Source organism: Lampetra planeri, chromosome 36, assembly GCF_965212315.1.
Source record: "Lampetra planeri chromosome 36, kcLamPlan1.2.h2, whole genome shotgun sequence".
In the NCBI taxonomy this organism is placed as follows: Eukaryota; Metazoa; Chordata; class Hyperoartia; order Petromyzontiformes; family Petromyzontidae; genus Lampetra; species Lampetra planeri.
The window spans coordinates 3,590,624-3,610,161 of record NC_136142.1 but is presented as its reverse complement, the minus strand read 5'-3'; the positions used below and the strand labels follow the sequence as shown (position 1 = coordinate 3,610,161).

At 45.2% G+C, this 19,538-nt stretch overlaps 1 protein-coding gene across 4 annotated transcripts in view; it reads left to right on the top strand.

Annotated features, from left to right (window-relative positions):
- Window positions 1–415: 415 nt before the first annotated feature.
- LOC144730696 (ephrin type-B receptor 2-like) overlaps window positions 416–19,538 on the top strand; it is a 143,117-nt gene continuing 123,994 nt past the window's right edge. For 2 of the 4 annotated variants that reach the window (XM_078611387.1, XM_078611386.1), the window contains exon 1: window positions 416–876. In XM_078611387.1, the coding sequence (XP_078467513.1) occupies window positions 825–876 (52 nt within the window). In that variant the 5' untranslated portion in view covers window positions 416–824. The remainder of the gene's footprint in view (window positions 877–19,538) is intronic. The other 2 variants (XM_078611388.1, XM_078611389.1) reach the window with 2 other exon arrangements.

The following is a 19,538-nucleotide window of genomic DNA, read 5'->3' as shown; positions in this document are numbered from 1 at the left end:
CCCATCGTGTTGCGGCAAATCACGTTAGATTCGACTAGTTCAAAATACTTATTCTATAATGGTATGGCATGCGGGCAGCACGATGGTACGGTGCGTTTGGCCGTACGGTGGCTTTGTGAACATTGTAATCTATTGCGCATGATTGTGCTTGGGAAATGATGGTGTGGACTGTACGGCAACGCAGCTACACCCCCCCCCCATTCAACCCAACCACCCAGAATCACCTCCACTCAGTGTGCCCTTCCCCCAATACCACCACAACCACAAAACAGCGCCACAGCTAACAGGAACGCCACCACCACCACCCACTCACCAACCCACCCACCGACCTACCCCCGATTGGACGTTTTTACAGCGGTATAGCCAGTAGCATCCAACCCCCATCTCTCAAACAACACCCACCAACCTCATCAACCATCCCTCCCCCTCCCCCGCTCACACTCCCACCGCCAAACCTCTGCTCCCTCCCTGGTAGGCGGAGTAGACATCTCCGAAGCAGCGTCTCGCCTCCGTCGAGAGCACACAACTGAAAGGGTGGTCGTCTGTGCGGAGAGCGCGAGAGAGAGAGAGCGAGCGCGCTTGGAGGCTGGATGAGTTAGGAGGGGAGGGGAGAGTTGTGAAGTGGGCAGGCATGGTCCGCGATTGAAGCGCTTCCACCACTACCACCACTACGAACTGCGTGGCTATTGCTGCTTCTGCTGCTGCAGCTGCTGCTGCTGCATCACCGGAGACAGACACTGACGGCGCGACGGGATTACTCTCGTTAGGGGGACCGAATTACATGCGCGGCAAGCCGGGCGACTGAACTGGACACGGGCAGAGCTATGGACTACCTTTTGCTGTTCCATTTTCTCCTCGCCGTCGTCGCACTCGAAGGTAAGGGGCGCGGGCGTCCATCCCAAACTCTTGCTGCTGCTATTCGTGGCTCGGTGCCGCGGTGGTCACCGCTCGCTGCTGTCGGTGAGGGTCACTAAATATGAGCGTGCGTGTTGTAGGTTAGTTGAGCACTGGCAGATCAGCGATGCTTTCAAAGGCATGCTTTGACTGTTGGGAGCAGCGGCACGCGTGCGTGCGTTTCATATATTTGTATGCGTGTAACACACATTGTGTATCTCGGTAGGACATGCTTTGACATGTGTGTGCCACCAACGTGTGTGTGTATAATGCCATAGTGGCAATCTCATATGCTGCTGGATGTCGACTGGCCAATGCTGTGAGTAGGTGGGTGCATGTTGGAGCAACTTTGCGATGCAACCGATCATATGTGCTCCAATTGATGCGATGGTGATTGTGCGCTCATACGTACACAATATTGTGTGTATGTATGCCAACGAAATCTATAGCATGGGTACAGCCGTAGTAGATAATGTTATACACAACCGTAAGTGCACGGCTGTTATCACGTACGGTCTAGTGGTGTACGATGGCTTTTTTATCATCCGAAACGCTTTTCTTGAAGCAGAGAGAAAGAGAGAGAAAAAATCACTCAAGCTAGCAGTGCTTAGAATGCAATGACGCTCAGATTCTGACAGCGAGTGGTTACTCTCACACGCACGCACCGAGAAACGAGCAGTAATCACTCTGCCCATCATCCATCGCTTAAAGTTGGATCCGATATACAAAACAAAACGCGGCAGGCAAATCGTAGATAAATTATAAACTTTTTTAATTGTATTTATTTGACACATCGGATTCGTCATTTTTAAACCACAGACGCGCAATGATGAATTAAAGCTTGTCCGGTACGAGAAGACGCCCTTGTCCGGCTCCGCTGGAAGCTGTTATTCATTCAGTGGGGCAGACGTTGGAATTGGATGCCGTTCATTGCCAGCGTCCACACTGGCAATGAAAAGACACCGACAAAGATCACCCCCAACCTCGCTGACAGGTTCTGTTGTGGCAAACTGTTGTTAGCGAGCACCTAACGCCAACTACTAAATGACAAAGATACAGATTCCCCCATATATCTTTAAACAGACTGTTGGGGCAAGTGCTGTTAGCGAGCACCTATGAAGGCCAGCACCACGCCCGACCGCCTTTGTCTCCCCAGTAGCGATGTTTTTCTACACACCGCACCAGGTACTCATTTGAGGCTGAGTCGACCGAGGGGAGGGTCCAGTACTGGTTCAGATAATCGTCACTGGTTGCTGGCCGTGAGCGGGTATCGAACCGGTGTCGCCTGGGTTCATAGCGCATCGCGCTAACCGCTACACACACACGCGCGCGTCGTGATGCCGAGAGATAACGAGTCTGCCGTGCGCGTGTTCCATCTGGGCTGCACAAACCGTTGTGCTTTAAGAATCACTTTAATACACACAGTGGCACGCGCGGACAAAAAAAATGATGTTGAAGCGCACGAAATGAGCCTTTGAAACTGGGACAAAGCGATAACCCATGGGGAAAGGGGGGTGGGAAGAGACTCGCGCCCTCTCTATGACGGAAGGATGCGAAATGAATGTGTATCCAGTGTAAGTGGCTGCTTGATTAAGGCCGATCTTGCAGGGATGATGGATGTAAGGGGGGCGATGCACCAACATCCAATGCGCCTTGATTTATTGCGAAGAGGGACACTCTAAGATGCCGCCTGCATCTCCCCCCCCCCCCAATCCGTAGACTTTCTAAGGCTGTAAGGTGAATGGGAATTTTGCGATCCAGGCTAGTGGCAGCCAGCGCTTGCTTTGGGATGTCACACGTCTCGGCAAAAAACAAATAACTAAATAACACATTCGTGTGTGTGCCTGTATACCACGGGGGATAAGGAACGGGTTGGCTATTGCAGGGGGTAAATGGAGTGTTGGTGGTGATGGCTAAAGTGGACTATCCCAGTTTCTTTCTCGCACGCACACTTAAAAAAAACCCACGCCTTTACATGTAATGTCGTGTCTTTAGCACGAATGTGTCCCGCTCAGAACGTAATTAATACGTATTTCTGTTTAAGCGTACTTCGTTGAAGGCCATGAAACCCGCCTGACGCAAAGCGGATATGTTGAATTTCATGCCTTCGTACGTTTCGCAAACGAACGGAGAGTTGGATGGAATTTTTTTTTGGAAACAAGGCGTTATTGCGAGTTCTTAAAGGGTCCGGCGTGTGTGGGTTTCGGCGGGATCACCGGAATAGGGGACCGCGTAGTGTGCTTTTTAATGTATTGTGCGGATTTCTGTGAAAACCCAATTCATTAACACGGTTCATAAATAGTACACCGTTTTTTTTATCTACCGACCGTCAAAACATTGTTTATTTGATGAAGTATTGTGCGTGCCAGTGGTGTTTTGTCCCTACTTTTTGGCTGTCTTGAGTTTATTGCGTTTTCTTTTACTCATACAAAAAAAAACCGTATCACAGTTTGTCTATTCATAACAGGCAGTCATACAAGTTTTGTAAATATACCAGGTAGTTGAAGCAATTTAATGGTAGATTGTATATAGACCAGGAACATGGCAAATTATGTTGATGTCGGGGTCTAAGCCGCCTTGGGGACATTGAAGATCGAGAGCCTATGGCTTAGTTATTATATTTTACTGATCTTTACAACACTGCAAACGATCATGTCAAAAACAGATAATTTGAGACGTTCTTAAGCTAAGCGTATTATATTCTATATATATATAAAGTACCGATACATTTATGTAACTAATTAATGATAGCGAACCACATGTGTATGCTATGAAATTGCATGTCAAAACTGGCTTTAATCGTGTTTCAATGATCCGAGACATTACCTTTGATATCCATTTTTGCTTGATTTTTTTGTATTACATAAACTCTGTGATAGGGCAGATTTGTCCTCATCAATGGAACGGGCAGTATTAATAATAGAAGAGACACAGTGCCATGTTACAGACCTCCTTATGTTGGTCATTCCCTTTGACATTACCCAGTTAATGAGCAAGTGAGCAAAGATAATGAAACTGAGCTTAGAAAAAAAAATGAGATTGCATTTTCCACCAAAATGGAATCCGTTTTATGTGGCCGTTTCGCCGTAGTATTGAGTGATTAATTACACGGTTAGGAAATATGGATGCACTTTCTGCATATTTATAGGTGCGTTATTCAGAATTCAATTTGAATTATTAAAAATATTGGTTGAATTTCCAAATATCCGTGACGGTGTTACCAAAAATGGTGTGCTTGGGCTCTAGCTATGCATTGTATGTGAATTTCATTTCTGAAAATCCTGCAACTGAGAATATAGTCTGCGTAACCGCATGGTTACATGCTTGCGTGCACATATGCATTGTCACATACGAAAATTTTTCGCATTGCCATGCAGCGCGCTGGACAGTATACAATCCTATGAAATGTAGAACTTCAGACCGAATCTTTAAACAATTGCACTCGCTTATTAAGCTTAACAATACTCAGGTAAATTTGACTAACTTAAACCATACGTAAAAATTTACCCCTATTTTAATATCGTCCATGTTGTACCCGCAATATAGTGCATTACTATTTATATGCTGACATTTCAAATAATTTGCTGCAACTTGGCATTTACACATTGTTAAGGAGAAAGAAAAAATATGCCACTACATTTGTGTATTGTTTAAACTGTACAGTACCTCGAATAAGTATTGTTTAATTAGCCAGAAAATCACATTGAGTCCCGAGACTATTTTTGAGGAGGGTCCTGCCCTGCCATGTTTGGCCAACGTCAATTATAATGGCCGTATTTCAGGAATACTCCGTGTGTTATGTGTCTGTCCGAACGCTGTCTGTCTGTCTGTTTCTGTGCGTGTGCGTGTTAATACAAGTCTAATCCGTGTTTGTAGATGCATGACCTTAAATTCAAAGCAGTTCCCCTCGCTTCGGACTTTAGACGGGAGTTTCAGAATGCCCGCTCTGACAAACCGCCCATTGCCTCCGTAGCAGCAGCAGCATTGAATTTACCTTCAAAGTTTCTGAATGGAGAGTAAACAAGCACTTTAAAAGCACATGGGACCCGATTTGCTTGTGCACCTGAGCACATTGAGGTGGGCCCGTCCACAATCCGCGAAACACACAAGGAGAGAAAAGTAAATGTTGGCTTCAAAGCCTGGAATTGTTTACTAATGTGTTGCGTTGGAGGCGAAAACAGCAAGCCAGCAGGGGCGGTTTGCTGACCGCTTAATTCCGGCACATTACATTACACAGAATAAGCCGTGGAGTTTGCTGCGCTTTAATTACTCGGGGGCCCATTTCATTTTCTCCACGCCTAATTTCAGAAAGAAAAAAATTGAATGCCTGCTGCGATGGATTGCTGTAAAGTGAACCAAAAAAAAACCTGAAGGTGAAACGGCGGCAATACTGTAAGCGTGACAGCTTTGTGTGATTACAAACGGGGAGAAATAAATACGGGGTGTAAATTCCCACGCGAGTTAATTAAGGTGTTGTAAATGCGCGTCTCAATTTTTTTCCCCCTTCTCTGAACGCGTCATGCGGTGGGGGTGAATTCTTTTTTGGGCCCTGCCAATTTCTCTATTGATTTGTTTGACTGTGACGAACCACAGTACAAACAGTTTTAGCTGAGAGGGCCCACCAGCGGTTCAATTGTGTGAATGCGTGGAGTGTGAAGGGGGGGGAGGAAAGTAAATGCAAAGTGCAGGCTGTGGTACTGATTTGAGGACATTTAGTGAGTGGGTTTGTCACTCCCTGAGTGCCGAGTTGTGTGCACACACGCGACGCGTGCGCCCGGCAGCATTGCAAAGGGGATACGCGACCTGGAACCAAAAAAAATAGCCCGATCTTTTACGATATTGCCCCAAACTTCTATCCTAGTTATCCCTGTCATTTGATGTTTTACCACTTTTAAGGAAAGAAAAAAAATCTAACTTCCATTTTTTTTTATCAAAGTCATTTAATTTTGTATATTATCTTTGCAGTGCAGTCTTGTGCATCTTACATCTTTAAAAACATATATATCAAAAAGCAATAAGCTGCCAAATGTTCCAAATAGGAAACTATGCAGTAAAGTATAATAGCACACTGGGTCGCAACAATTAAAATAAAACAATATAGTGTCCCCGTTTGTGTAACTTACGTAATTTCTCTAAGACACATGACAACGGCCTGGCTTTAACAAATAACGCCATATTTTATGCTGTTGCAATTAACGTAATACACACATTTTGGTAATTCATCACATAAATTACAGGGTAGCTGCAGGAATGAAAGCTTTAATCCTTGCGCAAAATCGACTAACATTGTGAATGCGTCTGTGCGCGTGTATATATCCACGCAATATTAAAGTAGGTTTTATTTTTTACTGCCACACTGAGTTTCAAGCACAGGCCTGCCTGCGATTTTTGACCAATTCCTTTTGAATCTTAAAAAATATTTACTTACGTGTGAAACAAAACAAACAGAGAAAACCCATTCTTACAAGGGGAGAACACTCATAAATGCATACATAGATCGCTTGACAAGTACTGTACATCGGGCATACTAAACTGTAATGTCAATTTAACTTCCGCAAATAAGTATGCGATAAATTATTGTACCTGCCGATGCCTCATGAGGCAGCTATTTCTCTTAGAAGCCCCCCTCCAAAGACAACCAAAACTGCTTTCACAATTTTCTGGTCCTATTTGAGAAGTGTGCCACCCGTCAAATTTCTACTTAGTACAGCGTTGCGCTTCATGAGCCGGCATTTTTTTTTGCCTCCCTCCTGCAAGACAATCGTGAGCCCAGTGGTGCTTATCACGCAAGTTTCTTGGCAGGTGACAGCCCCAAAGAACATTCCTCAGTCCCTTGCTCTGTCGCCACTGAGCCGTGTGCTCGCCTCAACGTTCGCTTTTTTGTTGTTTTGCCCTGTCCCACATCTGCTCTTTCGGTGAGGCCAACTCTTCAGATGCGCACGCTATCTAAAAGCACTTATACGTGTTTTGTTACAAAACACAGCCAGCGGCCCGATTCTTTACGCGCTTGAACGTAGACGGAGGTGTTTCTCCATGTCTTTGAATGTTTCTTCATTTGGCGATGACGTCTTGGTTTTTTTTTGGTGGCTGTGTGTTTGAAAAAAAAAACGGCCCTTGAAAATTAATTCGCACATATATATATTAACAAGAAGTGGTCGCAAAATAGAAAAACAGTCGTAATTCAAAGCAAGAAGTTCATAAAGAATTGCTGATCAAAGTGCTACATGTGACTTTGTTGTAATAGCTGAAGTTATTAACCCAATGAGCTCGAGTTAAACTTTTTTTTTCCCAAACAACTAATTTCGGTGCTCCCATTGCTTTCTGTCAATTATTCTCAATGTTGCGAGCCCTCAGTATTCTTATAAGAGTAGCAGATTACACACATTGGTATGTTAGTGTCTACTCTATGGTAGGACTCCTGTTAACTGTGGTGATATGGTGCAAATTGATTGTGGATGCGATTATCCACGACATAACCCGCCAATGTTAGTCCCCTTATCCCTGAATAAATTGTGGATAACCAGAAGCTATTTTGCAATGCAAAATACGAAAAACCGCAGATGGTCATGGAGTAAGAAAACAAGTAATAGGGTCATGGAGAATAGCAGTTTTCCCAAATTCTGCACGGTAATTTGACGCCTATAAGTTAATTTCCCAGTTTTGACAGTTTTTTATATTTTGCGATGACTTCTTAAACTATCTTCACTCCACGGCGGAAAAATATACGCGCATCTCTGCATCAGGTCCATCGGTGGAGCCTGAACATGACGTCAGTGCTCATTACTCAACCACGGAGGCACCGGCTTAAATAAATATATAAACTTGTTATTGTCACGCGTCCTAAGTGGCATCTCAAGTCTTTGGATGTTTGATGTGCGTACATTCAAAATCCAGCAGCTTCGTACGTGCGATGGAAACATAAGTGGGGGGGGGGGGCACACATCGTGTGCTTAAATGCTGTTGTCGGAATCGTGGAAGTGCTAAATGCTCGACGAATGGGGCTCTTCAGATCTCTGGGTCAAGCAATTTCAGCCGGTTGAAGTATTCATACAGCACAACGTATACTTGCGGATTATTTGCATGTGTTTGACATTCAAACTTTGGTCTCATTTCAAGTGGATCGACAGAAATGAGTGGTGCTTAAAAAAAACAAGTGCATCGGCACTAAGGGCACACTCGTTGTGTGTGAATATATATAACATTTATTGTGTGGTTTCGTTATTAGTACGGCAATTGATTTCACGAGAACACCTGTCCAGATGTGTTTCATTGAAAGCAAAGGTAGATTTCAAGAGACATATAATCAGTGACGTGTGCTTGCGATGTGTTATTTATTTATACAGTGTATCATTATCGTGTATAGGCTTCAGTGAAAGGAAAGTTTCCAGTGATTGATCAATCAATTTGCGTCTGCAACAAATACCCCATTCACTTGGATAACCTTAGTGCCTTGCACCACATTTTTTATTTAATACTATCAATTTTTTTTTACTCACTTCCTCACCTGATATTTTAATTAATTTACGCTTCATTCGAAAGACGAAAAATGTAGGATGTTGAAATCGTGGGCATGCCTCGCCATTCTCCCATATCATGGCGGTTATGTTCTCAGCCGGTGTGCAGACTGCCAAGAAAACTTAAGCACCTACCGATCACTAAATAGCCATATCCTCCTTCACCTGATAACATAATGTAAGTTGAGTTTTGTTTGTAAACAGATACAAAATTACAGCCCTTGGAAATTAGTGGATCGCGTTCGGGGCGCCGAGGCAGCGATATGTTAACTACCTTGCCTGGTATACAGGAGGTCGTGGGTTCAATCCCGACCCTGTCGCCTGTACATTTGGAGTTTGCATGTCTCTCTCCCTGCTGTCGCGTGGATTTTCATCTGGGTGCCGTTATTTCCACATTTAGAAACATACATTTTGAGCGTGTGGCTGCCATACATGTCCGCGTGATAATCCACTTCGTTGAGCTGTCATTTGTAGTCAGATTCATCTTCTTGGTTCTTTCGGTAAAGTCACGTAGAAGGGAAGTAATAAAATAAAAAAAATATTATATAATAAAATAATAAAAATCAAACATAATAATATTATGTTTTATTTTTATTATTTTATTATTTTATTATTTTATTACTTCCCTTCTACGTGACTTTACCGAAAGAACCAAGAAGATGAATCCCTGCAGTCACGAAAGCTTTAAATCGAAATGTAATCAGGTTGCTTTTTAAAAAGGGCTATATAACTCAGTCGGCCTTACCCGGTGAAAAAAATAGTTGTAGTAAAACATTGTAGTTTACCAGAGTATCCTCACTACAGCCTTACTACTGTAGTGAGCTTTCTCCGTGTTATTATTTTTATTTAACCAGGAAAGGTGTCTCCACTGGAATTAGTTCAGCTTTGTGCACACGGCGCTAAAACACACACACACACAGATCCATAGGTTCTCGTTCACGCTCGGCGGTTGAGTGTGAGTGTTGTGCGTATTTTCTTTACCCTCATTTGTGCGGTCCCGTGAATTGTCAGGCTAAGGATGGCGGGGGGAGGGGTGAGTGACACAGCAAGACACAACAATGAGCCCGTTTTGTCTAATTTGCTGAGCCGAAGAATTCCCTGCTCACACACCAGGCCATGAATGCTGCTCCCCCGGACCTCACATTGTGACCGAGCGGAGGCTGAAATATATAAATAAAGTTGCCATGTTTCCATAGGGTGATGGTCCCGTTGGGGGGGGGGGGCGATTAATCCTCGGTAAAATAATTAAGGCATTAGCTGTAGCGCGGGTCGCCAATTTATGGAATAGGAGCAGGATGAAATGAACTGCTACTGCACGTGATATGTGTAATCCAAAAAATAATAGGGGCCTTATGCACTTTATTGCTGCTCTCTAATTAATTCGTGTAAAATTGCGCAGCTTGTGCATTTTATTGGCTCAGATTGGTGGCGGTAGGTGTGTGTTTTATCGGTGTCGTTTATTCACCATTCTGGGTTTTTTTTAAAGCTGTGTTGCTCTTTACGCCGCTGAGTATCGGCCCACATACCTTCGAGTCACACTCGGTGCACTAGCTATTGATTAGGTCTGCCAGCAGTGATAGATGTTTCTGGTGGTATTCACAGTAATAACTATAATCGCGAGCTGCATGCGTAATACAACATTGCGCGTGACGTTAAAATGACTTTTGCAAAGCCTATGATGATAAGCTTTCAGCTGGAGCCAGCTCGTTTGCCCCGAGTTATTTTACGACACATCAAGGTGAAAATGATGGACACGGTTTAAAATGCTGACAAAGTATGTGCATGCGCGTGTGTGTGGGGGAGTTTTTTTTTGACTGACAATTCCACATTGAGAAACAGGTGTGCATTGTCACTGTTTATTACAGCTGCATAAAAAGAGGGGGATGAGATGTGTCCTTTGTGATGTAAGCGTACCGAGTGAACAAGTGCCGTTGGTAATGATATACCAATCCAAACTTCAAATAATCGCAGCACAATGCCCCGCGCTGGCAAGCTGAGACAACAGTGTAGCATTGTGGGAGAGAAGAAAAAAAACAACAAATCAAATCTGGGTGGCAAATGGACACTTTTCCAGCATTGTGGCAATGCTCAAATGCCAACGATTTCTGCTTTCCAAGATGTTTTTTAGGAAATGAGTTGATGGTTTTCGCGCAGGATGACGATAAGTGATGCCAACAACATTCATGGTGTTCCACCCCCCCCCCTCGTGAAAAGTCTTGCGCGGTGGTGAAAATTTAAATAGTTTGCCGAAAGTTAAGATAAAACACTGGCATTTTCTTGGCACACGTTGAGATGAAAAAACGTGGTTATATATGACGCAGATAATACTTGCTGAATGATAATAGTAGTAGTAACAAATTCAGAAAAAAAACGTGAAGAAGCCTGCGTGGAATTACATTGAGACGTAGAATAAGGAACACGTAGATTTCGAGAACATAGCGAGGTTAATGGAATGATTCGCGCTGTTCAAGGAAAGGAACTTTGCTTCGGCAAGACGTGTCGCTGGAAGGAACGATGGCTGCTCGTCAAGAATAATGACAAGGAGAGCACGTACAATGAGGAGTTGGAGCGATGAAATAATTAAATGTGGATCATTACATGGCACGCTTTTGAGATATGGTGGAGGGTTGGGGAAGCCTTCATCAAGCAGTGGGTTGCTTGTTTCTGCTGCTGATGATGATAATAATACTTGACCCGAATACTAACGTTGCGCCTAGAATATTTGACTCACGATTGGCATGTTGTGAGGGGTAATTAAAAAGAGTACCACTTTGTAAGAAGTTCAGGGCGGTTCTTTTTTTGTTGCAGAGACTCGGTCATACCACCGGAATGTAGAATTTCACAATAATTCTTCACCACTGACTCAGCACGGAGACGCCACAGTTTTACATGAAAACAGTCTCGTCCCTAATGATGTAACAACTGCCAAAGTTAACTTTACGATGGACTCTAAACATGTTTGTATACCACTCAGCAGATGCTGACTTCATTATGTCACGTATATATGCAGTTCGTGTATAATTTATTATGCAGTTAAGCGTTAGCTGTGTACGGGGATTCGGCAGTGTTGTGCATGGATTGTGTGAATCGAACTAGCCAGCTTGGGTGTACAGATGTCAGCTGTTTCACGCTGAGCCCGCAGTAAACAAAGACATCGCTCGCCGTGCTTGTGCCTGGAAACGGTCGCACACGTGCATGGCATCGCCCCCCACGTGTGGGCATAGTCCGGGAGATTAGGGCTTGTGTTTTCGTCGCTAGCTGCGAAAGCAATTAGTTATACAGGCGAATTGCAGCCTGGTGGCGCTGTGGTCCGAACGGTTGACTCGTTACTCAAAAAGGCTTCCAGTTGAAATCACAATTGTATAAGCCACAGGCGGGGTTGTTTTGACCAATCATCCTCATGGGGGTGGGGGTCGGTAAAATTGGTACCCACTTTCTAGGAGGTGACGAGTGGCCATCCCACAGCCATACTGGTGCCTGCCATAGGAATAAGGAATTGTACTTCAACACTAAGGTCCACCAGAGTTGATCGCATTAATCCGATGCCTATTTAAGCTGACAGTGAAAATCGACTTCATATAGAGTCATACCTGCCACCTTTGGGAATCGAGTGTTATCAAGTCTACCCAAGTGCGAAGAAAATGTGTTATATATTTAACAAAAAACTGATAGAATACTACGGTTGATTATGGATCTTGGCACACAGTGTAAGCAATTAAATTACGATATGAGAAGTCGTAAATAACGTTAGTTTATACCCATGTAATAACGTGTTCATTATTTTTCTTGGACAGAAACACACGCTGGCAGAGTTGAAGTTATAATGATGCGCATAGGCATAATGGCTAGGCTATAATGAAACTAAAGAGATTTTCGAACCACATATCACCATTGTTTTATTTGTAGAAAGTAATCACGTTGTGATTTCTGCCCTGTTAATAAGGCACTGTCTATCCCGCAGATGCATTTAATTGGTATTTGCAACAGGAAAAATCCAGTTGAGAATATTGGCAGAATTCACAAATTAGCCATTTTCACTGATAGCCCCAAATCTCTCACCCGTATGCCATCGGCGGTTCGTTAACAATGCGTCCTATTGAGAGGCGGCATTTAACGTAAGGCTTTGGCACGTTTCAAAGTGCGCTAAGTGTTTCCCCGTTCGAGCCCCATGCAGTGTAGAAAATGAGCGTGAAATGCGGGACACACCCAGCAATCCACCCCTTTTGACCAGCGAACGTGCGCACGGACAATACGCAAAGCGTGTGGGCGCACAATCACAATACGACAACGAACGCGGCAAACCCGGCCGCTCATTCCCAATCGGTGGCCATGATCCAGCGCACGAGTTCTCACAATCCAGTGACGGGGGCAACTCTGTTCTCTCGGTACGGGGGATGACCACTGCGCTGAATTCCCCACCACAACCACCACCACCACCACAACCACCACAACCACCACCACCACCACAACCACCACAACCACAGGCGACAAAAGCAGGGGCTGGCTTCACCGCCCGCGCAGCTCTGTTCCCCGTTGCGTTTCGCGTCGACGTTCGAACCTCTCGCTCCACGTGGGCGAGAGGGGGCTTCTTCGGCCCCTTCGGGGAGGCTGATTGGATCAGTCCCGTGTAGTCCCCGTGCGACAGACTGGTCTAGCGTCAACACGTTCAGCAGCGGTTGGCAACATCGTTGCAGCTGCTTCATTCAATTCCTCCTGAAGGAGCTCTGCCCCCCCCCGCCCCAAGCAGCATATTGACATCGCGAGCGAACAATGAGCAAAACAGTGCACATCGGGGGGGGGGGGGGTAGTTTGCTTTTGTTGAACACGGAGGGATGATTAGCCGAGTCAACCGCTGGTCTGATGTTTGCACTCGAAGTCTTACATCGCCAAAAGCAACCACCCCGCTAGATAACATCACGTTACAGAACGTGGCCCATCAACCATTCAGAGATGACAGCACACGTTCCAGTGCGAGGGATATTAACGGGACATTCATTATTCTTTGGGTGAACTGACCTCCGCCATTGGGTTATTTAATGTATACCTGTGGGCCGGCTACCAAAGTAGATGATCTTGACAAATGTATCATTCGAGCCTTGTGCGAGCAATTATTTGCACCCACAATGGCTTGATTTTTGTTTAATGCATGTACCTCGTTCAATGGACGGTGGCTCGTTATGGCTTGTGCTAGTAGAGTTATGCTCGTTTAGAGATGTGATTTTTGCTAAAGTACGTACTTTCATTATCATTGAAGAGCCAAGGTAGAATGACCCTTGTGCAGTGGCTTGGTAAATTATCCCAGCTGCACTCTTGGGCGATAATCTATTGTGTGGTATTGTCACACTTTCACCGATACAAATTATAATAGTTTACACGTGAAATTGTTTTGTAAGCAAATCCCACCATTGCCGACTGCAGATTTTAGCACTCTGTTCGCAAGTTATTTGTGCGCTGGTGAAACCACTGTGTGCGCGTAAAATCTGGAACTAATCACACGCTGCCTAGCAATTCTTTACAATGCTCTGTTCATATTGACTGAAGTAGTTGTTGTTAAACATGCCGGTGCTGTGATTATATCTGAGAGCTCTTCACGTCTGCAGTAATTAAATATGCGTTTTGTGCGCGTTGTGCACATCAGCAAGAGAGTAGCGGTATCCATTAGTGGTGGAGCAAATGTTATTTTTCTGTAAACGACGATTACCGCACTATACTACTACCTCGATGACACGTTCAATTCCTGGCCTCGTATAACACGAGTGCCAGCTTTGTATCTGAACCCCAGCGCGTGTTTCCAGGATGCCAACGCTCTGTTTAACGCCAGCCTGAACTGAAGGCGAACTCCAGCACTAGGGAAGATACACGTGCTTTTCTTTCCTTAATAGGTGCTCACTAACAGCACTTGTTATAGAGGGGGTGGAGGTTGTTTGTGTTTCTAAAAAGCGTCTGTATTTCCGGTAAAATTGCTTAATTTGACTGCATTATTTCCAGCTGTGTCAAAGTCAACGAGTTGATATACTGTTTATACATTATATCCGACCAGAGCAATGACATGAGCGCACTTCTTAGGAGGCTGAAAACGTTTAAAAAATAATTGTGGTCATCATTTCAGTTACCACCTATGCATGCGCGTTGGACATGTATATGTGCGGTCATGCATGTGCGTATATACCTTCGTGTCGTGTATGTGTACATTTGTTCTTGCTTATGTGAGCACAGCTTTGCGTTTGTGTGGGTTTGTGTGCGCACACAAAGACAAAGATCCCCCCTATAGCCTGTTGGGTCAAGTGCTTTTAGCGAGCACCTATGAAGGCCGGCACGGCACATGAGGGGGTGGGTGGCCAGCACCATGCCGGACCGCCGTTCTCTCCCTGGTGGCGATGTTTACACACCACACCATATACTCATTTCAGGCTGAGTCGACCTAGGGGATGCCCAGGACCGGTTAAGATAATCGTCACTGATGTTGGTGGCGGTGAGCCGGAATCGAACTCGGGTTGCCGGGTTCGTAGCGCAACGCGCTAACCGCTAAACTACCCCCCCCCCCCCACGTATAGCCATGTTTTTGTGCACGCGTTCATGCGTGTGAGTGTACACATTTATGAGCGTGCATACATTTGAGTTACGTTGGGCGGAGGCGTCAACGGGGGTGCGCGCATGTGGGCTAAGATAAGAATGTGCCATTGGCGAGCGGTACAATGGCTTGCACATCTGCGACGGCGTTATGAGTTTTTTCGTGAATGGAACGGGGTCACCGATTGGACACCGTTCGTCCGAATGCAAAAGCCCCGTTAAGGCTGGGGCCCATTGTGTGTCGCGCCCGAAATACGGTCGCTGTAAGAAAGCGGCAGACGCGCGACCGCATGGAGAGTTCCACTCTCTGGCCTTGGCCACTAAAATGTGTCTGCAAGTGTAGGGATCCACCCAGAGGGTTTTGCTTGTTACGCACTTTGGATTTGAAAACAATAAAATCTGAACTTTACCTTTCCACGTGCGAACGGTTCCCCGGTGAGCAAGCGGCGAAAAGGAAATTTTCATGCAGATAAATTGTATTCATTTAATTTTATGCATATAAAAAACGGAGAACTTTGCCGATGTAAAAGAGCAAGAGCTTAGCGTTGAGAATCATGCTGTTTTGCAGAGACACGGTGTGCAGAAAATAGCCATGCATGTAGCTTGATTTGACAGATTCAAGTCTCTTGAAGGGTGATAATGGTGAGCTAGAGAACAGAAACAGACACTTCTGGCCCTGAAAATGTATTTACACCGAGTTATTTTTTTACTCCGCATGTCAAGCGACGCGTGAACCCGGCGTATATTTCAGCGTATATAGTGGCGTCGTGTAGTTTTGTTATGTTTTATTACGCGGGAGAGAGAGAGGAAGAGAAATGGGCTCATTTCGTGCGGATCATTAATTTATTTGGGATTCTATTACAGCCCTTTATATATTCGAGGCTGCATTGTTGAAAGAACATTACATGTTTTGCCATCTTTTATGTTAACAAGCGTGTATCACATCGCCGTCCGCCAACGCAAGTTGACTCTCTCCTTGCTCCAACGAGCAGTAGGCCCGGAGCACGCGTCTTCATTGGCACCGCCGTGAGCATGCTGTGGAAATTCCACGTTTCCATGGCGGGGTCCTGTTGTTTATCCATGCATCCACCACTATTGACTGGTTACAAATTGGTCTTTATGTGCGCTGTACATATATTGCGTGTATGTATATGACCTCGAATAGAGCTGTAATCGTGCTGTCGTGTCCTGAAACACCTGTTTTTTTCCAAGGAAGCAAACCCTGGAGGGGAACTTTAAAAAGGCCCTCACTGCTGATCGTCTTGTCAAGCCGTTTGTGCTGTGTCCCTTGTGCGTGTATTGCGTGGTAGTGTACGCGCACAGTCCAGTATATAGTAGACGTATGTACGGTGCATAGCATGAGTGGATATGCCTGGAAAGGGTAAGTAAGTCGAAGTTTCTCCCGTAACAAATGAGAATGGGATAGCGTTCCTTCTTTAGAACTGCTTTTTGTGTTTAGTTTGCTGTCCTTCTCCCGCACCTCCGATGAGCACAGTTTTTGGCTCAGTACGGTGCGATGGAAGTTCATGCATTTGTGGCCCGCATAAAATGGTGGCAATGCCACGTTTCTGTGGCAGAGCCGGCCGACACAGAGAGCGACTTTGTGTTGTTTATTGTAGTAGTCGTATGTTTGTATAAAGCAGCACGTGTACATACAGTGTATATATATACACAAATATATTTTCATCGGTTGGTTAACTTCTGTTCCTCGGCAAATGTTGATTATATAACCTCATGCATATCTAGAGAACAACACTTTAAAAAATTATTAATGTTCATAACCACCATAGTGAATCCTTTATAATTTTCATATTTTGCATATTACTACATATAGTCGCATGCATTAATATCACCACGTCCATGACTATTGTCAGGGCAATAATGAACCTGTGATATAACTCATGAGAATATCGTTTTTTGCATGTTGCCTAATAAAGTCTGGCCATTGCACATTTTTTTTCCTCAAAATATGTACTGATTTATTTTGCTGGACATTCTTAGGCAGTGCTAAAATCACGCATTATTAGACTTGGAAAATATGTTTTTTAATTTTATTTCGGTGAATCATGAAAGCAGTGGCTGGACTGCCAATAAGCTCACCATTTTTTCTGCCAAGGCCAAAGTTCACTTGTTTAAAGTCTCAGGTTGGACCCCAGTGGCGTAAGGAGATCCACTAAATCGCAAAGTTTCCTGTTGGAATGGGCTTAGAATGTACCGCGCGTGCGTGTGTGTGCATGGTTGCGGGGGAGGCGTAGTGGGCTAGGGGTTACCGCGCTGCGCTATGAACCCCGCAAACTCGAGTTCGATTTCCGCTCTCGGCCAACATCAGTGGCGAATATCTAAAGCAGTTTTGGGCCTCAACTAGGTCAACTCCGTCTTAAATTAATACCCGTTGCAGTGTGTAAACATCAGCACCGGGAAGACCAAGATGGATGGGCAAGGTGCTGGACACACAGTCTCCTTGTCAGCCTTCAGATCTGTTCACTCATTGGACTTGCCCCAAAAACGGCCTTTGGTAGGCTCTACGGTGGGATTGTTGTCTTGTGTCCAGAGTGGGAAGGAGTGGTGGTGCAGTAATTGATGCTCTCTGCCTCTACCGCTCAGTTGTTTGCGCGCATCTTTCGCACCATACGTAGCCAACCGTGCTAATCGGAGCTGCATTCGACTGATTATTACTTCCCTTCTACGTGACTTTACCGAAAGAACCAAGAAGATGCTTAAAATGAGTCGCTGTACTTGGTTTAGCGGGTAAATGTCAACAACGGGGGACTAAGGGCAGTACTCGCCACACAACCTCCCTGGGTACCTTCTACAAGCGGTGATCACCATGATCTAGAGCAGTGGTTCTTAAACTCTACTGCAGCCTGGCACCCCTTTGGTTCTCAATCGAAAAACAAATATATAATGTTAATCAATACAGAGGGCTTGACGAAACCAAATAGTTGTACTTACGTGTCCATGGCCACGTCTCGCACCCACAGAAAGGGCATCTCGCACCCCCAGGGGGGGGTTTGTTATTCAGCAAAGGTTAAGAACCGCTGATTTGGAGGGTGCCAAATGGGGGGGGGGGGGGGAGTGTAATTCGTGGATCTGTTTTGGCCGACGTAGTCGAAGCGGTCCCTGCCACACGTGTGCGTGTTCCCCCATCACTCGTTAACCAGCCCAGTCCCCTGCGAGTAACGATGTTAATCCGAAGAACGTGCGCCGACTGCAAAATAGCACCATCTTAATTCGTGCCCGTGTGTTTTTCTACCGTGTATAATTCCATACATCGCAGTGGAGTACTCCAAAATATACTACTGCGTAGGTTTTGTTTTGCGGTCGTGCTGTAAAAGCTCACCAGTGTTGCTTTGGGTTGTGCCGTGTGTTTGTTATTTGTCTCCACACGGGGGGTTGCTTCTTCTCAAATGTCTGAAGAAGAAGAAGCTCCACCACATGTGGAGCGCGAGGTTGGACAGCGCGCCGTACAACCAGGAAAACACATTGTGGAGCTTCCAGCACAACCGTGAAAACCTACAGAGTAATATACTAGTAATATATATTCTTATTACAGCAACCTTTTTCATTGCGTTTGCTTTCTTCTAGAATATTCTGGTGGTGATGTGTAGACCACAGCAAAGCACAAATAGCAAGTGTTTAGCATCTGCTTCCAAAGCACGAGATCTGTTCGTTACATCAAACAGGATTATCGCTTACAAAAAAAACATTCCTATTGCAATTTTCACGTACGCTCAAATTAGCCGCTTTATTCGGTAAAGTCAAAGCAAATGAAAGCGGGAGCGGGAGCCCATTCGCTCGCGAAGCAGACGCGAGCGCGTCAACCCATGACGGGCCACATGGCCGCATCTAACAGCTGCGCGGCATTAAATATTGCTCTTGAGCTTCAGTAGCTGCACGGTAATCAGCAGCCTCTGCTTGACGTCCCTGGAGTCCAGTCTCTGTCAGTGGCTCCATCTGAGCCCCAGGCAGTGGGGTGTCCCTCTATATTAGCACCGTATAGGATCCTCCGCCTAGCTCTGACAGCACGATTTTTTTTGCCACTGCCCACCACCCCACGGCCCAGCACAACAACAATAAACAAATTATATTCGCACTGCTTTGCGAGCTGGCCTTCGATCATGAAGTCCAGCTGTGCCCCCCACTCGCTTTCAGACAGCGCGGACGCCGTGATGGGTTTGCAAGAGCACCCTATTGTGCGTCAGTGTCGAGGCAAATTAACCTCGCGCAATGAATAATGCATCTCAGACGGCAACTATTTCAAGGGGCACTCTTCGAATTACGACGATTGGAAGCCGAGGAAGTGCCACGGGATTAATGCAGAATGCAAGCAGACAAACAGATGAGTCATTTTGTGGTGCTTTAACGAAGGTGTGGTCATGTTTGTGTTCAATTTAGTGCAAGTTCTCATATCTGGGTATCCATCATCGCTAGTCCTACTGTCTGCAATTTTATTTAACTTATCCACGAAACAAATCGTGGATATTCATGGAGAATAGGGAAAGTAGGGACATGGATAATAGTTTTTTTTGGGACGCTACTTTTCTGTGGATGATAGGGTCA